The 24387-nt window shown below is 38.2% G+C and overlaps 2 protein-coding genes across 15 annotated transcripts in view; both read right to left on the reverse strand.

Moving 5' to 3' along the window:
• The window catches only part of LOC123499522 (piggyBac transposable element-derived protein 3-like), a 59187-nt gene extending 49385 nt beyond the window's left edge, over positions 1–9802 (reverse strand). The window contains exons 1-3 of one of the 7 annotated variants that reach the window (XM_045247584.1): positions 9386–9484; positions 8514–8750; positions 6007–6093 (exon numbers count right to left, since the gene is read on the reverse strand). In XM_045247584.1, the coding sequence (XP_045103519.1) occupies positions 6007–6061 (55 nt within the window). In that variant the 5' untranslated portion in view covers positions 6062–6093; positions 8514–8750; positions 9386–9484. Of the gene's footprint in view, positions 1–6006; positions 6094–8513; positions 9527–9547 lie in introns of those variants that run through there. The other 6 variants (XM_045247587.1, XM_045247589.1, XM_045247585.1 and 3 more) reach the window with 6 other exon arrangements.
• A 2384-nt stretch (positions 9803–12186) lies between these two features.
• On the reverse strand, positions 12187–24377 carry LOC123499460. Of its 8 annotated transcripts, none has more exons than XM_045247439.1 (9): positions 24238–24377; positions 23954–24122; positions 22763–22969; positions 22102–22181; positions 20928–21389; positions 15884–16030; positions 15429–15566; positions 14191–14307; positions 12187–12703 (listed from the first exon to the last, which is right to left on the reverse strand). In XM_045247439.1, the coding sequence occupies exons 4-9, from the start codon at positions 22171–22173 to the stop codon at positions 12473–12475; spliced, it is 1167 nt and encodes a 388-aa protein (XP_045103374.1). In that variant the 5' UTR covers positions 22174–22181; positions 22763–22969; positions 23954–24122; positions 24238–24377; the 3' UTR covers positions 12187–12472. The 8 variants fall into 8 exon arrangements, with proteins under 8 accessions (XP_045103374.1, XP_045103378.1, XP_045103373.1 ...); XM_045247443.1 differs by having other exon boundaries at positions 15444–15566; positions 23954–24118; positions 24238–24376; XM_045247438.1 differs by having other exon boundaries at positions 23954–24118; positions 24238–24376.
• Between the last annotated feature and the right edge of the window lie 10 nt (positions 24378–24387).

A 24387-nucleotide genomic window follows, 5' to 3' on the forward strand; every position in this document is an offset into this window, starting at 1 on the left:
GAATGGATGAAGTGGATAATGAGAAACTGATCCTGAGAGAAGAATATGACTTTAGAAGCACAAGATCGCATAGTAAGAAACTAAGGAAGGGACGATGTCTGAGAGATGTTAAAAATTTAGTTTCCCAAAGATGTGTTGAGACTTGGAACAGTTTGAGTGAGGAAGTGGTATCAGCACAGAGTGTACATAGTTTTAAAGAAAAATTGAATAAGTGTAGATATGGAGACGGGACCACACGAGCATAAAGCCCAGGCCCTGTAAAACTACAACTAGGTAAATACAACTAGGTAAATACACACACACACACACACACACACACACACACACACACACACACACACACACACACGGCCCGGTAGCTCAGTGGTTAGAGCGCTGGCTTCACAAGCCAGATAACCGGGGTTCGATTCCCCGGCCTGGTGGAGATATTTGGGTGTGTCTCCTTTCACGTGTAGCCCCTGTTCACCTAGCAGTGAGTAGGTACGGGATGTAAATCGAGGAGTTGTGACCTTGTTGTCCCGGTGTGTGGTGTGTGCCTGGTCTCAGACCTATCCCAAGATCGGAAATAATGAGCTCTGAGCTCGCTCCGTAGGGTAACGTCTGGCTGTCTCATCAGAGACTGCAGCAGATCAAACAGTGAACACACAATTAAGAGGCCCGGGTTCAAGTCCCAGTGCGGCGAGGCATATGGGCAAGCCTCTTAATGTGTGGCCCCTGTTCACGTAGTAGTAAATAGGTACGGGATGTAACTCAAGGGGTTGTGGCCTCGCTTTCCCGGTGTGTGTTGTGTGTTGATGTGGTCTCAGAAAGATCGGTCTATGAGCTCTGAGTTCACTCCGTAATGGGAAAGACTGGCTGGGGTGACCAGTAGGCAACCAAGGTGAATCACACACGAGTGTGCATAGTTTTAAAGAAATATTGGATAAGTGTAGATATGGAGACGGGGCCACACGGGCGTAAAGCCCAGGCCCTGTAAAACTACAACTAGGTAAATACAACTAAGTCAACACACACACACACACACACACACACACACACACACACACACACACACACACACACACACACACACAGTGTTTGACTGAGACAAAATTGCATGAAAAAACAAAGATAAATTTGGATAATAAATATAATATATGGAGAAAGGATAGGGAGAGTAAAGGTGGAGGAGGAGTTATGATTATGACGAAGAAAGAAATAAATGTGGATAAGGTTTGGTATGGGAAGAACAACGCAGAAGTGATAAGCATAAGGATAAAAAGTGATGGAAAAGAATTAATAATCATGGTGACCTATGTACCTCCTAAAACAAATTCTTGGACATTAAGGAATACGACAATATGATCAAGGATACTTTACAGAGTTTGGAAAGTGTATTATCTGGAAAAGAAAGGTGATACTAGTAGGAGATTTTAATTGTAAGGAGGTGGATTGGGAAAATCTAGTAAGTGGTGTTGGAGAAGAAGCATGGGAGAGAGATTTCTTAATCTAATGATGGAAAATATGATGGAACAGAGGGTGAAGGAAAATACTAGATATAGAGGAGATGATGAACCGGCTAGACTGGATTTGGTGTTAACAAGAGAAGTGTACCTATGTGGAGATATACAATACAAGTGTCCTTTGGGAAAGAGTGATCATGTGGTTATGGAAATGCAGATAGCAACAACACAGCGAAGGAAGGACGAGACATACAGGAGTGGTAGATTGAATTATAGAAAGATGGACACAGAAAGTTTGAAAAATTATTTCAGAAAATTAGATTGGGAGGAGATGTTACAAATCAGAGAAGTGCAAAAAAATATGAGATTTTTATGAAATATTATAAAGAAGGAGTTATGAAATTTGTACCAAAGTATAAACCGAGAGAGGAAGGAAGAAAGGATTGGTTTAATGCAACTTGTGTTAAGGCTAAGGAAAAGAGAGATGTGGCTTGGAAAAGATGGAAAAGAGCAGGAATATACTAAATAAGGAGAATTATAGAGTGGCAAGAAATGAGTATGTGAGGGTAAGGAGGGAGGAAGAAAGAAAATTTGAAAAAGATATTGTAGACAAGAGTAAGGAACATCCAAAATTGTTTTACAGGTTCATAAATGGTAAACTTAAAAAGAGAGAGTCCATTGAAAGATTAAAAGGAGAGCAAGGGATAGTAGATGACCCTAAGAATATAGCGGAATTGCTAAATAATAGGTTTCAGCAAGTATTTACTAAAGAAACAATGTTTGTAAAGCCACAGAATGTACAAGGAAATGTGCACATGGATGACATTAAGATACCTAAAAGGAGTTATATAAAATGTTGGAGGAACTTAAAGATGATAAAGCGATGGGACCAGATGAAGTTTCAGGAAAATTATTGAAGGAGTGTAGAGAAGAATTGATTGATCCATTATATGATATTATAAGGTGCTCATTAGAAACAGGGAAGTACCAGTAGAGTGGAAAAGAGCTGAAGTGGTGCCCATTTATAAGGGAGGCAGTAAGGAAGAGCCTCTTAACTATAGACCTGTGTCTCTAACAAGTGTGGTCGGTAAGATTTGTGAGAGGGTGATAAAGAAATATTGGATACGGTTCCTGGAGGATCATAAGTTATTATCGGATCATCAATTTGGCTTCAGGAAAGGGAGGTCATGTGTAACAAATCTACTGAGCTTTTATTCAAGAGTGGTTGACAAAATACAGAGAGAGAGGGATGGATGGACTGTGTATATTTGGATTTAAAGAAAGCTTTTGACAAGGTACCTCATGAGAGACTGTTATGGAAAGTAGAGATTTATGGAGGACTGAAAGGAAAAGTGTTAAAGTGGATGGAAAACTACTTGAGATGGAGGGAGATGAGAACGGTAATAAGGGATGCAAAGTCGGACTGGTTGGTGGTGGAGAGTGGAGTCCCACAAGGCTCAGTGCTGGCACCAATACTTTTCCTGGTATATATAAATGACATGCCAGAGGGAGTAAACAGTTATATTAATTTGTTTATGGATGATGCGAAGTTGTGTAGGTGTGTGAAGAGTGAAGAAGATTGTGAAATTTTACAGGCAGACCTGGATAAGATTTGGGAGTGGAGCAAGAGGTGGCAAATGGAATTTAATCTGAGCAAAAGTCATGTGATGGAGATGGGAAGAGTGGAAGACGGCCAAGAGGGTCATATAAGATGGGTGAAGAAGTAGTGTTGAAAAAGGTGGAAAAGGAAAAGGATTTGGGAGTGATAATACAAGACCATGGGCAGTTTGAGGCTCATATTGATAAGATGTTTGGAGAAACGTATAATTTGATAAAAAAAATATTGGATTAGCCTTTCATTATATGGATAAAGATATGATGAAGAAATTAATTAGTATGGTAATTAGACCAAGATTGGAATATGCTGGAGTGGTTTGGTCCCCTTATAAAAAGAAGCATATAAGGAAGTTGGAGAGATTGCAGAGAATGGCAACAAAAATGGTTCCGGAATTGGCAGAAATGACCTATGAGGAGAGATTAAAAGAAATGAATTTGCCTACCTTGGAACAAAGAAGAGAAAGAGGAGATTTAATACAGGTTTATAAACTGTTGAATGGACTGGATGAAGTGGATAATGAGCAAATGATGTTGAGAGAGGAAAACTTAAGTAGAACTACAAGATCGCATAGTAAAAAGATAGCCAAGGGAATATGCTTGAAGGATGTGAAAAAATATAGTTTCCCACAAAGATGTGTGGAGGTGTGGAATGGTTTGAGTGAGGAGGTGGTGTCAGCAAGGAGTGTGCATAGTTTTAAAGGAAAGTTGGATGTGTGTAGATATGGAGACGGGGCCACACGAATATGATACCCAGGCCCTGTAAAATTACAACTAGGTGAATACACACACACACATACACACACACACGCCCGGTAGCTCAGTGGTTAGAGCGCTGGCTTCACAAGCCAGAGGACCAGGGTTCAATTCCCCGGCCGGGTGGAGATATTTGGGTGTCTCTCCTTTCACGTGTAGCCCCTGTTCACCTAGCAGTGAGTAGGTACGGGATGTAAATCGAGGAGTTGTGACCTTGTTGTCCCGGTGTGTGATGTGTGCCTGGTCTCAGGCCTATCCGAAGATCGGAAATAATGAGCTCTGAGCTCGTTCCATAAGGTAACGTCTGGCTGTCTCGTCAGAGACTGCAGCAGATCAAAACAGTGAAACACACACACACACACACAATTCCCCGGCCAGGTGGAGATATTTGGGTGTGTCTCCTTTCACGTGTAGCCCCTGTTCACCTAGCAGTGAGTAGGTACGGGATGTAAATCGAGGAGTTGTGACCTTGTTGTCCTGGTGTGTGGTGTGTGCCCGGTCTCAGGCCTATCCAAAGATCGGAAATAATGAGCTCTGAGCTCGTTCCGTAGGGTAACGTCTGGCTGTCTCGTCAGAGACTGCAGCAGATCAAACAGTAAAACACACACAATTTCATACAATATTTCAAACTCTTTTAATTCATGGCTGCCTTGATGTGTATTATACTTTGTCTTTGTGCCTTTACTTGCTGGCCGGCAGCCACTCCCACCATGAACCCACAATTTAGTCCAACCTGTCTATCCTGTGGGATTGTGGATTCATGTAAATATCTAATACACTAGAACATCAATTATTAGGAATACTCCTTGTCTCCTATGATCTAGTAACCATTCATAATCACTTGAAACCAATGACTACACAGTGTTTTTTTTTTTTTTTTATGCAGGGGATAAACCAGCCAAGGGCAATAAATATTAAAAAAAGGCCCACTTGAGTGCTGGTTCCCTTAAAGAGATATGAAGATTTAGCCAAAATTAAGGAACAAATGTCTTGAAACCTCCCTCTTAAAAGAAGTCAAGTCATAGGAAGACGGAAATACAGAAGCAGGCAGGGAATTCCAGAGTTTACCAGAGAACGGTATGAATCATTGAGTACTGGTTAACTCTTACATTTGAAAGTTGGACAGAATAGGGATGAGAGGAAAAAGAAAGCCTTGTACAGCAAGGCCGTAGGAAGAGGGAAGGCATGTAGTTAGCAAGATAAGTAGAGCAATTAGTACGAAAATAGCAATAAAAGATAGAAAGAGATGCAACATTTCGGCGGCGAGAAGGAAGCTGAAAACAGTCAGTAAGAGGAGGGGAATTGATGAGACAAAAAGCTTTTGATTCTACTCTATCTAATAAAGCTTTATGAGTGGAAGCCCCCAAACTTGTGAAGAGTACTCCATACAGGGGCAGATAAGGCCGTGTACAGAGATAGCAATTGGAGGGGCGAGAAAAACTGGTTGAGATGCCTCAGAACGCCTAACTTCATAGAAGCTGTTTTAGCAAGAGATGAGATGTGAAGTTTCCAGTTAAGATTATGAGTAAAGGACAGATCTATGATATTCAGTGTAGAAGAGGGAGACAATTGAGTGTCACTGAAGAAGAGGAGATAGTTGTCTGGAAGGTTAAGTCAAGCTGACAGATGGAGGAATAGGCTTTTTGAGGCATTGAACACTACTAAGTTTTCTGTGCCCCAATCAGAAATCTTAGAAAGATCAGAAGTCAGGCATTCTGTGGCATCCCTGCATGATTTGTTGACTTCCTGAAAGGTTGGTCATCTCCAAAGGACGTGGAAAGATGCAGGGAGGTATCATCAGTGCAGGAGTGGATAGGGCAAGAAGTTTGATTAAGATCATTAATGAATAATAGAGAGAGAGTGGGTGACAGGACAGAACTCTGAGGAAAACCACTATTAATATATTTAGGTGAAGAACAGTGGCCATCTACCATAGCTGGAATAGAACGGTCAGAAAGGAAACTTGAGATAAAGTTACAGAGAGAAGGATAGAAACCTTTGGAGGGCAGTTTGGAAATCCAAGGCAAAATGATTCCTCAGTGCAGGTTAAATGATTCCACGGTGTGGCAAATTGACATGTGGGTTTAAATAGCTGGGCATCCTTTGAAAATGATATTATCATGAATTGTAGCAGTTTATAAAATTTAGGATTGCAGTGTGTTGTGATGCTCAACTTGATAACTCAGATACTCACTTGGCTGTGCTTGCAGAATATGCACCACCTTTCTATCTCCATGATGCATCCACATCCTTGATATCGTCTGTTTTGGTCAATACTTTTCTGCATCAAAGTGAAAAGACAGTTATACTGCTGCTCAGAATGAGACAATATGCAACTTGCTAGTAAAACAAAATGACATACCAATATCCCAAATGCCCTTTGAGGTGACTAAGTTTTCTTCAAGATTTCCACACCTGTCATCCATTTCACTAAGACATTCCAGGGTTAATGTTTACTATCAGTGTTTGTCAGTAACTCATGACACGACTATATGTTGAGTAAGTATATTCACTGTAACTACTTTACATTTATTATTTTTTTCTTTTCATGCAGCTAGCTATTATTGACCCATATTGAAGAATTTGAGACCAAATGTTACCAACAGCACCTCCTTAAGTATTTCAAAATATCCCCCTTCTCCCCCAGCAAGCTTGGGGGCACATGGGAAATTGGAAGTTTTGGGGATGAGGGAGATAAATTTAGCAAAACTTTCCCCCCAAAAAAAATCTAGACTCCCTTAACCTAAACAAGCTATGGGGCTGCACTCCCCATGATCCCACCTTGGGTCTTTACCCTAACCTAACCTAAATATCTTCTAGCAAGTGAGGCAGGGGCTGTGCTGCCCCACACCCCTCGTGTCTTTACCCTAACCTAACCAAACCTAACCTAAATGTCTTCTAGTATGAGGGCTGTGCCTCCCATACATCCCCTTAAACTAAGTAACTGAGGGGCTGCACCCCCCAAATGCCCCCCCTTAGGATCTTCACCTTAACCTAAATGTCTTCTAGCAGGGAGAACTGTGCCCCCCACAACCTCAACATCACGTTGTACTATGTCTCACTGGCCGCATGCTCACCAACATCCAAACACACGCATAACTCTCCTTGCTTGCGAGCAGGGTGACAAGTTTTGTCATTGTGGACGTAGTTTTTGGGAGGCACCTACCAAACTTTGAGAGCCTGTGTAGGACACACTAAGGCAGGCCGGCCACCACATAAAACAACAAAAACATATTGGGCATAAACTACCTCATCAGTAAATGTCAGTATTTTACTGCTTCATCAGGTACTATTGCTAAGATTATCCCTTTTTGAAAATCAACATATCACACCAGAAACAGAATTATATAAGGTTTAGGTTAGGTTGTGTGAGGTTGGGTTGATTTTTTTTTGGGGGGGTGTGGTTTAGTTAGAGGGAGCAAACCAAAATAGGCAAAATTTAATATTTCCTAAGTTCTAAGTCTAAGAAGACTTGATGCCATATTTGACAAACAAAAGACCTGTTGTAAATTCTTAACTCATTCCTGTAAGTACAATATCACAAGTGGATCACTATTACCATGGTTTTCTCACTGAATGATAAATATTTATAAGAAGTCCTTTCCTTTCCAAATATGACTGTTTATCTCCTTAGATTTTTCCCCCAGGAAATCCGGAATTTGGGCTAGGTATCTCTAACCACCTAAAATTCTAAATCAAAACAAATTTATCTTGGTATGCTGACCAAATCCTAAAACCTAATTCAAGCCTAATCTAACTATTTTTGGCCCGATGTACAGATTTTCAAAAGCATCAATACGAGGCTGTAATAACTGAGAGAGAGAGAGAGAGAGAGAGAGAGAGAGAGAGAGAGAGAGAGAGAGAGAGAGAGAGAGAGCATACAAACGTAAAGTACAGTGAGTTTACCACTACAACATGTCATGCAGTCATCATGCGCTACTGACAGTGACAAGGACCGACAGAAGTAAACATTTTGACGCTAAGGTGTTAGTATTAAGGTTGTTATTCGATGACTCGATATCAATATCGGTTTTTTGGCTCTCCCATTGCTATTTTTTCACCGAATTCAATAATATTTATACACAAGGTGTACGTTTATGGTGTACGTCTTAAGTGTTAATTTGGTACACAAATGTGGCGTAGGTTTTCTGCAATAAATATTTTTTCGGCGATAAGAAAATAATTCAAAATACCATTATAAAATCAAAACTAATAACAGTGTGGCAATTTCCTCATAACCACATATAATATACATAACAACAAATAAATGTAAGCATCGGCATACACATAACCTATGTTATAACAATTTCATTACACGCCAAATTGTTACCTTTTTTTTTCATCAAAAATTTTAGTTTATAAGCCTGTTGTAAATGTATTTGAGTGAGTTCATGCATTATCATGCTTGCATTTGTTAAGATGAGGTTGTTGATCATTTTGCTGCAAAAAATTTTGAAATTGACCAATTACTGAAGTTATTCAACAATATATGCTGAAAAACTGAAAGTCGAGAAAAACGCATTCAAAACCCCCACATAACTCGCTTCCTCACTCGGGGCAACGGTTTCCTAGCGGGTGGGCTTTAAGATAGGAGGTACCCTAAAAAGTATCCCCTTTAGCCCATAAATTCCCGTGAAAAGCCCACATGGTATAAAAAAAAAATAACACTCCAATATGTACCAAACTCAGATATGTACTTACATAATCCCTGGACAACTGCTTGGAGGCTGGTAGTGGCTGTTTAGATAGTTTCAGGCCAAGTTACATCATGGCCTTACACGTGGCATTGTCACAATTTGGGAACCCAACACGTGTAAAATACGATCAACAGGTAGGCTGCACGCACGCGCATTCCCTAAGCCTGTATCGATTGCTACTGAGGGAGTAGCGTCTGCCGTCTTCCTCAGTCCTCACCCTCACTCACTGCCTAATCCTAAACTATCGTATATCACGCAAAAAAAAAAAAATAAAACAGCTCAAAAAAGGAAATAAATACAAGCAAAACAAAGACTAGAAGAAAAAGGGGCGTATGCACGCTTGGGTATTTAAAGGGCCGGCCCTTTAAACCCGCCATTACCAGGTAAGCAGTGCGTTATGCGCTTGGCAACTTCGGCCATGGCTTCCCTCTCCAGAGACGAACCCAAGTACCAAGTTTCCAATTTTTCAATTTTTTTTATCAAATTAACGAATTACCACCTTAACCTCAGGAGAAGTTACCTAAGTTATTTCCATACTCCCCAGTGTACGTTTACCCAATTTATTTTAAATTTTACCACAAACTGTTCTGCCAAAGGTACAGAATCAAATAAATGCTTAACAGCCTTGTTTAGAAGTTACCATTATGAGTAAACCTTTTGCCTGAGTGGGTAGTTTCAGCAACTTCCGTAAAGAAATTTGATATATTCTGGGCAAATCAAGAATTATATTACGATTACAAAGCACGAGATCCGCCACACGCTATCGAAATTTGGAAAAGATCTGCAGTCACAGGCGTAAGCCTCCTCTAGGTCAATTGTAAGAAACTGTAAGTAAAGGGCAGGCCAAGTACTCTAATCCACGAAACAGCCATATACCTCAACCAATTGTTAATTAATATGCTGGAGTGTTGAGAGAGGGTGTATCGCTTTCTACATGTGTACAGCTCCCACTGCTGGAACCACTAAACAATGGATTGTATAAGGAAAATAAACGTTATTTAATTTGTTATCCCTCCATTACAATAATTTTATTCTCACCTTTGAATTTCATTAATTCAACTGATACTGTCGCATCAGTAAACACACTTAATCCTGAAGATCAGAACAGTTTATGTGTATGTAGAATGTAGATGCGGAGCTTTGTAACAGGCAACTCCTGCCAGCTGACGTCTTGTTATTTTTGTTTGTTTATTATTGTTGTTGCTGCATTTTTTCTTGAAATATCTTATTTTTCACATCTTATCCATTTTTTTTATCTTCTTCTAATTTGGCAATGTTCTCTACAAATAGGAATTTTCCGATGATAATTTTGTTGTCCTGTTGGTAGGGTTGCTGCAGCGCTGTGGATGTTTGGAGACGCTTTGATATCCCTTATAGTATACAATAAAATGTTCCATGTTTTCTACTTCACACATTCTACATTTTGTGTTTCCATTAATGAATCTTTCTCTGTCGTTCAATCCTATATTGTTAGTTCTTGCTCTATATAGTGCTATAGAGGCTGGTGTGTTATATATTTGTTCTTCAGTTATTTTTCTTGAATGTTTGATAAATTTCCAGACTTCTTTTAATCTAATTTAATGACCTATTTCATTGGTCTGTGCCCCAGCTTATATTTCTACGTAACTCTTCCCCAGTCATTGTTTCCAGGTCTGTTTTTTTAATCTTAAAACATTCTAGGTATTTATTTAAAATCTTTGTCAAGCTGTACTTTCTCTGTTTTAGTATATCTTTCAGTAGCATGTTTCTTGATTCCTCACATCTAATTTCATTATCCTGTGTTCTTGTCTTGTACTCATCTATTATAGATTTTGCATACCCTAATTTTCCTTCCATTATTCTTGTCTTCATGGCAGATGCCACTATTTCCCCTTTTAAAATGCAGGTCTGTGCATATCTTGGAGCTCCTAAAATCTTTTTCTATACACTATTTTCAACTGTTTGCAGTTAGCTATTTCTTTTTATGTAAAATTTTTTACATTTGTTGCAAATAGGATTGGTGGTAGGCACATTTTCTTCCAATAAGTTCTACCTATGTTACTTTATTATAACTTTTCAGTATTATAGAGTAGCTCACATTTGCCAATTGTTGAGCATTTTTTATAGTTTCACAGATGTTTGCTTCACTTTATCCGACACTGACACATACACTGTTATCAGTTCTGTGTTCATAATTTTCATTGTTAGGTGAAGAATATCCTTGTTTGTGGTAGTATTTTCTTTGTACATTACTAAAATTTCAACACCTCTCTGTTCCGTCACTTCTCATGCTTACAGGTTTCTTGACTCCATTACTTATGTTAGATTTGTATACTCTTTGCTGAGTCAATGTTAGGCAAATTATGACAAGATTTTTCTCTATTACATTTCCAACTTCATATTACTTTTGATTTGTAAGTCCCTGCACATTTAAAAGTTTTATATTTATTTGTTTTCTTTTTTCTTTTTTGTTATTTTTCAGTTTTTCTCATTTTCATTCTCATTTTCTAATGCATATTGTTCTGGGTTTCTTTCTAATCTTCCTTCTTTATTTGCCATCCTCTCTCACCTGCTTCTCTTTCAGCCTTAGCTGTTCTCTGTTTATTTTAAATCCTTTCATGTGGTGGCAGATATGGTGCTAATCCTATCTTCTTGTATTTCTCTTCCCTTATTCCTTTAAGCCTTTTCCCCATTTCTTATCACATCCCATTTCTGCCTTTTATCTTGAAACTTTACCAGCACTGGCCTTGGCTTATTCTCCTGTGGCTTCCCTAGCCTAATCACCTTCACAATTTGAGAATCTTTTATCTGCAATTTGTTCTCTATTAAGTTCTTACATTCTATATCTTCTCTTTCCCTCTTGTGTTCCAGTTTTATTTGATTCTGGCATGTTATATATTACCATATTTGCCCTTTTTTTTTCTTTCTCTATCTTTTCCTTCATATTTCTTATCATCTTTTCTGCTATCTCCTTCACCATTTCCTTTTTTTCTTTTGCTTTCTCAGCTTTCCCTTCTTCCAGTTTGTCTAATCTTTCCTAAATTACTTTTGGTTTTTACAAGCACGAGTATTTTAGGGTAGCATTTCTAGCAGATCCAAAAAATTCCGGGCTGCTTCCTGTCGCACATTGCTTTATACATTTCTGGGCTTATTTCAACACATCTTATGTGGTGCCACACATTGCATGTTTCACATAAAAGTGCATTATCTTCCTCTCTCACCTTGTATTTGCACTGGCCATGGTCCTCGCTGTTTGGGTCCTGCTGGGTGGCCCCTGCCATGCTGTTCTCATCCATATCTTGGCAATCCTTGCACAAGTTGTTCTTATTTAATTCATGGAAGTATCTGCAGTCTCTGCATCTCTTCCTCCTCCCTGCTTTTTCTTCCAGTGTCATCTCGTAGATTTACAAGTGATTTATTTCACTTATAAAATGGAGCAACAGCAACTGATGAGTTTGAATCTGACAGCTGACAAGTGGATGTTACAGCAGACCAACTGGCAGCTGTCCAACATGAGGATCAGACACAAAAAAAGATATACCCATGGCATGTCTTTTCCACGCATACATCCACCCTTTCATATGGTGGGATTGACTTATTGTCACATAGAGGCTTTCATAATATGAAGGGTAGAAATTGACATAAGGAAGAGAAGTGACTAAAATTATTTGAGGGGTTAATAACAACTTTAGTGCAGGTTCTGATTCATGATAATTTTATTACACAACAGCTCATAATGACAATATTGTTGATGATGATGAAGAAGGAAAGAAAATTGAGAAATAACCTTTAAAAGATAAAGCGAATTGTAACAATGATGATGGTAATGATGATGATATGATAATGTCAGACAAAAAATCAGACATGAATGAATGCAGAAAATGAAGAGACCAACAATAACAATGACACAAAATAGTAAAGATAATGATGATGACTGATAATAAAGATTATGATGTTCAAAGAGAGAAGAGACATGAACACTATTTACTGGCTTAGTATTCTCAGTGCAGCAATATTCTTACTAAGTATCACCTCATGGAAGGCTACAGCCACTAGCACTGCAGCCGCTGTGTACCGCCGATCAGCCGCTGCCTCACTAAAGTAAGCATTATGAACCTCTGGCTTGAGGGTGACAGGTGACAGCCACTCCATCACCTGCTGGCCATCCATCAGCTTGTCTGCCACACCCAATCCAGACAGCCGATCACCACCCATCTGTTGTCAACAGTTTAAAGTATTAATCCTTACACTGCTGAATTATTTATATAAACAATATTCCACACATTAAATTAATCAATACCCAAACTCTTGTTCCCCCCTCCCACTCTCACTCACTCCTACCACTGTCACTGCTTATTGAATGTTCAACATCATCTACTGACCTTTATGATTCAAATACCTCATATCATTACCATTCTACATCAATTTGTTTGCAATGTAAATCACATTAGAGGAATTTTCCCCCCCTGTAACCAATTAATCAATTTCCCATTAATTTCCACGGGAAATAAAAGTCAGCTTGTATCCAAATCAGCTTGTGCCCTGGAACATGGAACGGATTAAGGACATAACCTGGAGCATCACAGTTAAAGAGAGATGGTTGCCAGACTGCATGTACTAAGACTAAAGGAAGATATTTGACAAAAGACTTGTATGAAAATTGGAAAAGATGTATGATATGAATGAAGGGCTGCTAAATTGGATGGAGGATTTCTTAAAGAATAGAGAGATGAGAATAATAATAAGGGACCCAAAATAAAAGTAGTGCCCAGTATTAAGTGTCATCAGTGTTTGCACCTGTAATGTTTGTATATATATATATATATATATATATATATATATATATATATATATATATATATATATATATATATATATATATATATATATATATATATATATATGTATGTAACCAGCAATGCAAGTCTCTTCACAGATAACACAAAACTATTAAAAAATTAAGAACATCAAAGATTGTGAGGAACTACAAAGATATTTTGAAGTGTGCAGTGGAGCAACACATGATAAATGGAAATTGAATATGGGAAGTGTAAAAAGATGAAACTTAGTAAGAATAATAGAAAATGTAGATATAATAATAAGATGGGAAATTAAATAACTGACAAGACAATAGCAGAGAAAAAAAAGGAAAAAAAAAAAAAAATAAAAAAAAATAAAAACTCAGTGATATCTTCAGAGGAACCATTCAACAGAAAAAGCATGTCAATAAGGTAACAGGTTAAACTCTCAACTTATTAAGAATGGTCCTTGGATACCTGGATGAAGAAATGATGAGAAAATACTTTATCACAATGATACATCCAAGACTGCAGTGGTAGTTTGCTCAAAATATGAAAAAAAAAATAAAATAAAATAAATAAAAACTTGGAAGAGAGAAGAGAGAGGTAACATAATCATACTGAGAGGGATGGAAACATTGGAAAGGGGAGATCTATTTGTACTGAATGAAAGCGAAACAAGACATGGGAGAAAACTAAAAGAAGGCATCTGCAGAAGTGACATGAAGAAGTTTAACTTCTCTCATAGATATATAGAAGCATAGACTGGACTGGAAGATGTTGTGGTCTGTGCAAGGAATATGCATGATTTCAAGGAAAAGTTGGAAAAGAACAGTTATGGAGATGGACAGTAGAAGCCTAACTCCTCTTCTGTATGGTACAACTAGGTAAATACAAACCTACCTTTAGTCTGAACAGCTTGGGCACCACAGAATCCTTAAGAAATAGGAGGCAACTTTGGCTTTCACTCTGCCTTTTCTCCATGCTGCTTCCCAGGAGAGCTATTAGCATGCCTCGAATCTGGAAAAAAAAGAACTGTAACATATGTGTACTACTTAATCAGTGGTCAAGATGAGGTGGAGCCACATTGTCACCTTTATGTCATGGCAATATGAGGTATATTTTCTTATAAGACTTCAGTACATGAATACTTAACATGGCTATATTTCAGTATAATAATATATATATATATATATATATATATATATATATATATATATATATATATATATATATATATATATATATATATATATGGAAAATGCAAGTTATGGCCTGAGTAACCTCCAAAATACAAGCTCACCTGAGCAGGTAGTAACCTTAAATCACATTATAATTATAAAAGGCAATTACAGCAATGTCAGGCAATCCTCCAAATCTTGTTTCTTACCAGTGATACATGAAAATGTTATGAGAAGGGACAAATGAAGTTAATCAAAAGAAGAAGCACCTTTTTCTTCTCCCCTGTTTTTGTCCATATAAACACCTATTCACATACCTAAGATGCGTCCAGAGAATCTTACTGATTAACTATTGTTGTTGTTGCTAGACTGCCATCATGACATGGCAACAGCTATCCACAGATGACTATTAAATGTAAAGTCCAACGGTAGTTCTTCTGAGAGAGATTTGAAAAATCATAGAGAATAATATTCTTAAGCCAAATTTCTTGAAAATAAAATGAAAATTATAAATCAAATGAATGAATGTTCTTACGATGCCTTTTGGGAAACCAACAGCGAGATACAAACAATATTTTTCTCCACATAAACACAGTTTTTTTCTTTCTTCCACCTATTCCTTCTTTCTCCTTTTGCCTTTCATTCAATATTCACTTCTTTCCTCTTCTCCCACTGTTGATCCTCTTCCTAGCCATTCTCTCTAATGTCCTCATTCTTCCTTCAATTACACCTTCCCTCCTCTCTATTCAATTCTTTGTTTATTTCTTTGTTTTGTTTTTTGTTTTTTTGCCTGTTCATCACTATCTTCTTTTTCATAAGCACATATCATCACTCCCCAACTTTGAAAGGCCAAATGGCCCATACAAGGTAGGTTGGACCCCTCAACCACCCAACCTTTCAAATTCTCCATCTTCACTTTACATACCAAATGAAGATTAAGTAATGAAATATCTTTCTCACCCTGTTCCTTCTCACCTGAGCCAGCTGCAGGGCCACCATCACAGTACCTAGAGGTGCCTTGGCTAACTGACCATGGTTTGTTCTGTCTTCCCACACATAAAAGTCAGCCTCAGGGATCTCTTGAGTAACACTCAGCACCTGAGGATGTTGAGTTCAGATTAATTAAGAGTAAGATCATTATCATTTTTTCTGTGACACTTATTACTACTATACTAATATTATCACTGTTATTCCATAATTATTACTATTAGTTGCCATTATACTTTAAAGACTTAAGTTCCAAAGTGGAACACATTTCAGACTCTCTCTCCTTTTGCAGAGATCTCCATTCTTGGACACTTCTTGATGGACTTTTTTTCTTAGGAAATGCAATTGACCAGACCTCTTAGATCTCCAGACTTAAGGCAATAATGGGTTCATAAGCTAAATTCATTAGTACTATTACACACACATACTTTTTCATATATTCTCAGTGCATCAAATCGGGAGTTGGGTGTGAGCAGTGTGTGTGTTGCTAAGTTGTATATCTGCCCATCAGCTCCACACAACACCCATGACAAGAAGCCAGCCGTTACATGGAGGGCAACAAAATTATCAGTGGTCTGTGGGGGAAGATGTATGGAGAGAGAGAGAGAGAGAGAGAGAGAGAGAGAGAGAGAGAGAGAGAGAGAGAGAGAGAGAGAGAGAGAGAGAGAGAGAGAGAGAGAGAGAGAGAGAGAGAGAGAGAGAGAGAGAGATTCAATACAAATTTCAAATCTGTGCACTATTACATACTCTATATCACAAGATTCAAATATTCCTATCAATTACAAACACAAACACAAACACAAACACACACACACACACACACACACACACACACACACAAAATTAGGGAAGAATTAAAAACGGTAAGTGATCTGTTCAAAAATCTAAATGATGAAAAAAAAGACCTACAAGAAGAAGTGGAAGAGATCCATAGACTGGGTCCGTATAAGGAGGGAGTGAGCAGACCGATTAAAGTAGTACTGAAGTCACAACAATCTGCGGAGGACATCCTATATAGAACATCAAAGTTAAGAAAGGTGGAAGGGTGTAAAGAGGTGTTTGTGAGAAAAATAGAAATGAGGAAGAGAGGAGAAGATATAAGGAATTGTTGGAAGAGGCGAGAAGGAAAAATGATGAACGGTCTGAAGAGGAAAGAGAAAAGTTTTTTTGGAGAGTTATACGAGAGAGTCAGAAAGTGGTATGTGGAAAGAAGGAATGCGGAGGAACCCCTAGAGGGAGCAGTGGGTGGACCGTAATGTATACTAATATAGATGGGATACTGTCAAGTAGATTGGAATTGCAAGACTATATGATGGTGGAGAAGCCTGATATAGTGTGTTTGACTGAGACAAAATTACATGAAAAAACAAAGGTAAATTTGGATAATAAATATAATATATGGAGAAAGGATAGAGAGTAAAGGTGGAGGAGGAGTTATGATTATGACGAAGAAAAAATAAATGTGGATAAGGTTTGGTATGGGAAGAACAATGCAGAAGTGATAAGCATAAGGATAAAAAGTGATGGAAAAGAATTAATAATCATGGTGACCTATGTACCTCCTAAAACAAATTCTTGGACATTAAGGAATACGACAATATGATCAAGGATACTTTACAGAGTTTGGAAAGTGTATTATCTGGAAAAAGAAAGGTGATACTAGTAGGAGATTTTAATTGTAAGGAGGTGGATTGGGAAAATCTAGTAAGTGGTGTTGGAGAGGAAGCATGGGAGAGAGATTTCTTAATCTAATGATGGAAAATATGATGGAACAGAGGGTGAAGGAAAATACTAGATATAGAGGAGATGATGAACCGGCTAGACTGGATTTGGTGTTAACAAGAGAAGTGTACCTATGTGGAGATATACAATACAAATGTCCTTTGGGAAAGAGTGATCATGTGGTTATGGAAATGCAGATAGCAACAACACAGCGAAGGAAAGACGAGACATACAGGAGTGGTAGATTGAATTATAGAAAGATGGACACAGAAAGTTTGAAAAATTATTTCAGAAAATTAGATTGGGAGGAGATGTTACAAATCAGAGAAGTGCAAAAAAATATGAGATTTTTATGAAATATTATAAAGAAGGAGTTATGAAATTTGTACCAAAGTATAAACCGAGAGAGGAAGGAAGAAAGGATTGGTTTAATGCAACTTGTGTTAAGGCTAAGGAAAAAGAGATGTGGCTTGGAAAAGATGGAAAAAGAGCAGGAATATACTAAATAAGGAGAATTATAGAGTGGCGAGAAATGAGTATGTGAGGGTAAGGAGGAGGAAGAAAGAAAATTTGAAAAAGATATTGTAGACAAGAGTAAGGAACATCCAAAATTGTTTTACAGGTTCATAAATGGTAAACTTAAAAGAGAGAGTCCATTGAAAGATTAAAAGGAGAGCAAGGGATAGTAGATGACCCTAAGAATATAGCGGAATTGCTAAATAATAGGTTTCAGCAAGTATTTACTAAAGAAACAATGTTTGTAAAGCCTCAGAATGTACAAGGAAATGTGCACATGGATGACATTAAGATACCTAAAAGGAGTTATATAAAATGTTGGAGGAACTTAAAGATGATAAAGCGATGGGACCAGATGAAGTTTCAGGAAAATTATTGAAGGAATGTAGAGAAGAATTGATTGATCCATTATATGATATTATAAGGTGCTCATTAGAAACAGGGAAGTACCAGTAGAGTGGAAAAGAGCTGAAGTGGTGCCCATTTATAAGGGAGGCAGTAAGGAAGAGCCTCTTAACTATAGACCTGTGTCTCTAACAAGTGTGGTCGGTAAGATTTGTGAGAGGGTGATAAAGAAATATTGGATACGGTTCCTGGAGGATCATAAGTTATTATCGGATCATCAATTTGGCTTTAGGAAAGGGAGGTCATGTGTAACAAATCTACTGAGCTTTTATTCAAGAGTGGTTGACAAAATACAAGAGAGAGGGATGGATGGACTGTGTATATTTGGATTTAAAGAAAGCTTTTGACAAGGTACCTCACATGAGACTGCTATGGAAATTAGAGATTTATGGAGGACTGAAAGGAAAAGTGTTAAAGTGGATGGAAAACTACTTGAGATGGAGGGAGATGAGAACGGTAATAAGGGATGCAAAGTCGGACTGGTTGGTGGTGGAGAGTGGAGTCCCACAAGGCTCAGTGCTGGCACCAATACTTTTCCTTGTATATATTAATGACATGCCAGAGGGAGTAAACAGTTATATTAATTTGTTTGCGGATGATGCGAAGTTGTGTAGGTGTGTGAAGAGTGAAGAAGATTGTGAAATTTTACAGGCAGATCTGGATAAGATTTGGGAGTGGAGCAAGAGGTGGGAAATGGAATTTAATCTGAGCAAAAGTCATGTGATGGAGATGGGGAAGAGTGGAAGACGGCCAAGAGGGTCATATAAGATGGGTGAAGAAGTAGTGTTGAAAAAGGTGGAAAAGGAAAAGGATTTGGGAGTGATAATACAAGACCATGGGCAGTTTGAGGCTCATATTGATAAGATGTTTGGAGAAACATATAATTTGATAAAAATATTGGATTAGCCTTCCATTATATGGATAAAGATATGATGAAGAAATTAATTAGTACGGTAATTAGACCAAGATTGGAATATGCTGGAGTGGTTTGGTCCCCTTATAAAAAGAAGCATATAAGGAAGTTGGAGAGATTGCAGAGAATGGCAACAAAAATGGTTCCGGAATTGGCAGAAATGACCTATGAGGAGAGATTAAAAGAAATGAATTTGCTTACCTTGGAACAAAGAAGAGAAAGAGGAGATTTAATACAGGTTTATAAACTGTTGAACGGACTGGATGAAGTGGATAATGAGCAAATGATGTTGAGAGAGGAAAACTTAAATAGAACTACGAGATCGCATAGTAAAAAGATAGCCAAGGGAATATGCTTGAAGGATGTGAAGAAATATAGTTTCCCACAAAGATGTGTGGAGGTGTGGAATGGTTTGAGTGAGGAGGTGGTGTCAGCAAGGAGTGTGCATAGTTTTAAAGGAAAGTTGGATGTGTGTAGATATGGAGACGGGGCCACACGAGTATGATACCCAGGCCCTGTAAAATTACAACTAGATGAATACACACACACACACACACACACACACACACACACACACACACACACACACACACACACACACACATGGGAATATAAAATGGGAGAAGAGATTATATTGAAAAGGAGTGGGGAGAAAGACCTGGGAGTGATTATATAAGACACCCTGATTCCAGAAAGACACAACAATGGACTATTTGCTTCAACATACAAGACACTAACTAACATCAGGGTGGCATTCAATTACATGGATAAGAGTATGATGAAAAAGATCATAACCAATATGATAAGACCTAGACTAGAATATGCAGCAGTGGTATGGTCACCATACAGACAGAAAGACTTCAAGAAACTAGAAAGAATCCAAAGGACTGCTACAAAGATAGTCCCAGAAATAAAGGATCTTCCCTATGAAGAAAGACTGAAGGAAATGGAATGACTAACTTCGAAGGATAGACTGGAAGAGGAGACCTAATAACGATGTATAAGTTAGTAAACCGTATGGAAAAGATAGATAGACAAGACCTGGTATCACTGATGGAGGATGGAGATAGACGAACAAGAGGATATTCCAAGAAAATTATGAAAAGTCAGTGTCTGAGGAACATTAAGGAGTTTAGTTTTCTACATAGGACGGTGAACATTTTGAATGGATTAAGTGAAGAGATTGTAACTAACAGCAGAAAGTGTGCACGAAGGAAAAGTCGGATAAATGTAGATATGGAGACACTATGAGCCCTGCTCAAACCCTGTAATGTACAACTAGGTAAATACAAATAGGTACACATACACACATACACATATACACACACATACATGCATAGAGCTGTAAGGTAGAGCCCCATAATGCAAAACCTTGCAAGAACTGAAATTGTACAAAGAGCAGTTACAAAAAAAAATCTGATCAGCCTGAAGGATTTGACACAGCAGGAAGAAGTGAACAGCCTCAATCTTCCATTCCTAGAGAAAAGAAGAGGAAAGGGGAAATTTGGTAATAATGCAAAGAGCAATAAATGATTTGAGTCATTTAGCAGGATGACTTGTTTTGATTCACAAGGCCACGGTAAGAAACTGAAGAAGCCAAGATCTTAGAGACATAAAAAGTTTAGGTTTTCATAATGACATGAGGACACAAGGAATAGATTTGAGTAAAAGGTAGTTCATAACAAAAAACATGAGTTCAAGGAAGGAAATATCAAGAAACTTCAAAGGACAAGAGAAGACAGAGATGTTCAAAAGTAGCCTTCCAAATACAACACTACACCATAGGAATGCATTAACTGCAAAAATTGTGTATGCAAAGAATTTATGTATATATAAATGTAATTTTGTTTGAAAATGAGACATAACAAGTTTGACTTCATTAAATCAACCCAATAAAAACATGAATATTCAAATACCTTCAATATAGCCTTTGATAACTGTGGCTTGACAAGACGCTTCTGACCAATCAATGTCTCTAAATCAGCCATGTCATGCTGCAGCAATGATGATGATGCTGATGATGTCTCTTCAGACACACCCACAGAACCACAATGTTGTAGTAAACTTTTGCACACATCCTCAGCTCCTTTTATACCCAATCTATCCACTTCTAATAGCTGTGAGAGTTCTTGAAAACCTCCAATCCTCTCCCGATACTTCAGGAGTCTGCTGGCCATGCCCTTGCCAATCCCACAGGTAGCCAAGTGCTGCATGGTTGCATTATTTAGAACATCCATGATTGCACTCGACTCTAAAGGATCAAAGGAAAGGCGGTAGGTGGTTGGGTCATATGTTTTAGGATACTGGTCTAAGGTCTTGTGGCTATCATCCTCTGTTGTGGTGGAGTAGTGGTGATGCTGATGGTGTGGCACCCATGACTGCAGATAGTGAAAAAAAAAAAAAAAGTCTTAAACTGCAACTATCAACAATACATTTAGTTGATTACTTACTTCCTTACTAATGACAGAGAAGACAATGTCTAATAATCAATTATAGGCACATTGAAATTAAATGTGAAGCTATACAAACATGTTGGTATTATAAAAGAATAAGCTGCTTGCTAGAAACCAGTGTTTACTAACCTCACAACAGGATGGGTTTTGGGAACAGGTTAAGATTACTTACAAATAGATCAGAACCTGACCAATTGTCTTCTTGGAGAATTTAAGATAATTCAAAATAAACATAAGAGCAAAAAATAATGGAATCCATCCCTGCAATTTTTTTTTTTTATTTGTCCTTTTTCTTCCTCAATATATCATGTCCTTGTATAGCTTTACTAGATAACAAGAAAAGCTAGATACAGAAAACTCTCTATTCCTCCCCACATTCCCCACTCCAGCTACCCTACATTCCCCACTCCTGCCTCCCAAGATTCCCAACTCTAGCCTACCTACATTCCCCACTCCAGTCTCCTTACATTCTCCACTCCAGCCTCCCTACATCTCCTTCTGCAGTCTTCCTACATTCCCCACTCTAGCCTCTCTGTACATTCTTCATTCCAGCCTCCTTACATTCCCTTCTCCATCCTTTTTACATTTCCTTCTTCAGTCTCCCCACTTTTTCTTTCCTTAGTATCAAAGTGCTTACATTTGCCACAGCCCAACATTTCACCGCTGACACAATCTTGCATTGCACCAGAGACACTTGGCGAAACATCATATCTTAAGCTGGAATGAGAAATAAAAAATATGAAAGGAAAAAAAAAATCAACTCCTTCCTTTGACAAAATAACCTTTTGCCTCTTCAGACTTATTTAATTAAGGAAACAAGAAATTTGGTCAATTCCTGTACCTTACCAACCAAACCTAACCAAACTATGTCTTTGGAGTAATGTGTTGACTTTCAAAAGCATCAAAGTTATGCAATAATTTAGCCGGATGCACGAAAAAAAAAAAAAAAAAAATCACAAATGTAAACTACACATTCAGTACACTACCAGTTTACCACAATATTTCGTGTCACGAGTAACTGACAAGGCCTTGTAATAAACATTAACTATTGCGTGATATTTTGCAAGCTTAATCTTATCTGACATGTAAGTATTAATCTCCGGAGAAGAGGCTTGTTCAAAGATATCTTCATATTCAAGTAAAATTTTACTGTGACTGGCAGGCTAACTCTCTCTCTCTCTCTCCTTCAGTCGCCAAAATACGCTATACATTATCATAATAACCAATAAGCCTCGCCGTGTCTTATCTTCATGTGTTTTTGTGTATCACACAGAAAAAAGATAGTTCAATGATCATACCGGCGACTGTTCTCGTTGGGGATTTGGGGCCTAAGCAGGATGTGGTCAAAAGTGTGATGCCACAGCCTCTATTGCCCCGAAGGTGCTGGTAGCAGGAAGGTTATCTGATTCTCGAGGAAGGTTGGTGTGCTTAAAAGCGTCTTGGAAGGCCTGGGACAAACTTAGTTGAGAGCCATAACCAGACGATGCCACTCGGCACCCACTGGCCTATGCATAGAGTAAGGAATACACAGGAACTTAGGAAGGGAATAAACAACGAAATTTAGTTTGGAAAACGTCATTACTGCCACCTGTCGGCCACTAAAACAACCATAGAAAACGATTTTAGGCAAAGTTAAACTAATGTAGATTTCTTTCATGCATTTAAAAGTTTTTTTTTTTTTATCTTTTTCACCCTCAAAAGAAAAAAAAGTGTTTTCTTAACACCTGTATGGTATATACACATATATCAACTTGTGCAGCTGATATATTGATCCACCAGTTAACGTATGTGTTTATAAACAGTCTCGTGCAAGGAATATACAGATTCCTTGGTCTCGTGGTGCCACGTTCTGCATCGAGATCACAGGATCGAGTTACGTGGGGACGCGGTCACTGGGTGGCTGCCACAGTACCTATAGGCGGGTTCACACGTATCAATTTACGACTGAAATTGCAAGTTGGTAGAGTTTTCGACTGAATATCGGTGCCTAGCGATAGGAAAAAAACTGTCACAAAACAAAACTAACATTGTTCAGTCGATTTGTGACTTTGTGTACGTTGTGACGTCTCGGAGAAAGATTTGAAAATGTGGTGTCGCTGTAGAGAATATTTTGGAGTTGGCGAGGGAAAAAGAGCACTAAAAGTTAATTCTACAGCAAAAAAAAATAAATAAATAAATAAATAAGTAAATGCTTATGCAAATCGGCGTTCGATCAGATAGCTACCACTCTTCGATGACTGCTTCCCTCTATGCAGGGTGTTGTTGGAGGTGATGACTGAATACTTGTGATGATTTAATTTGAACGTAATCGTCAACAGAGGAAGACATCTTTTTGGGTAGCTGTTTGTTGACATTCACTTTCCGCCAACAGGATGCCGACTACAAAGGCTCAGTCGATACTTCTAGCCACTTCCAATTTCAGCTAGTCGCATATTGACACGTGTGAACCTGCCTTAAAGGTTGGCTCACGTGTTACTGTACATATTCACCTTATATTACATGGAGCAGTGATTCCCGCCACATCCTGCCGGGGTTGAAGGGTGTAGAGGCGTGGCTCGTGGCACATGTGTGGTGTTCTTTGACAAGCCTTCGCTCGTATCTTTTCCAGGAAGTCTAGCTGCATCTAAGCTGCACATGCGTACTCCAGCGAAAATCTGACTTTATTAAAAAAAATAATAATAAAAAAAAATAATATATATATATATATATATATATATATATATATATATATATATATATATATATATATATATATATATATATATGGCCTTACCGTGCACGACCCACGGCATCCTCTTCTAGAGACCTCTAACAACCCGATTAGGATCCTAAAGGTCAGCCTACGGTTGGTTATCCACAGCACCTCCACCTCGTCCTGCCGCATCGCGTCTCCCCGCTGAAGTTGATCAATGCACAGGGCTGG

This window comes from Portunus trituberculatus, chromosome 50 (assembly GCF_017591435.1).
Source record: "Portunus trituberculatus isolate SZX2019 chromosome 50, ASM1759143v1, whole genome shotgun sequence".
NCBI classification, from domain to species: domain Eukaryota; kingdom Metazoa; phylum Arthropoda; class Malacostraca; order Decapoda; family Portunidae; genus Portunus; species Portunus trituberculatus.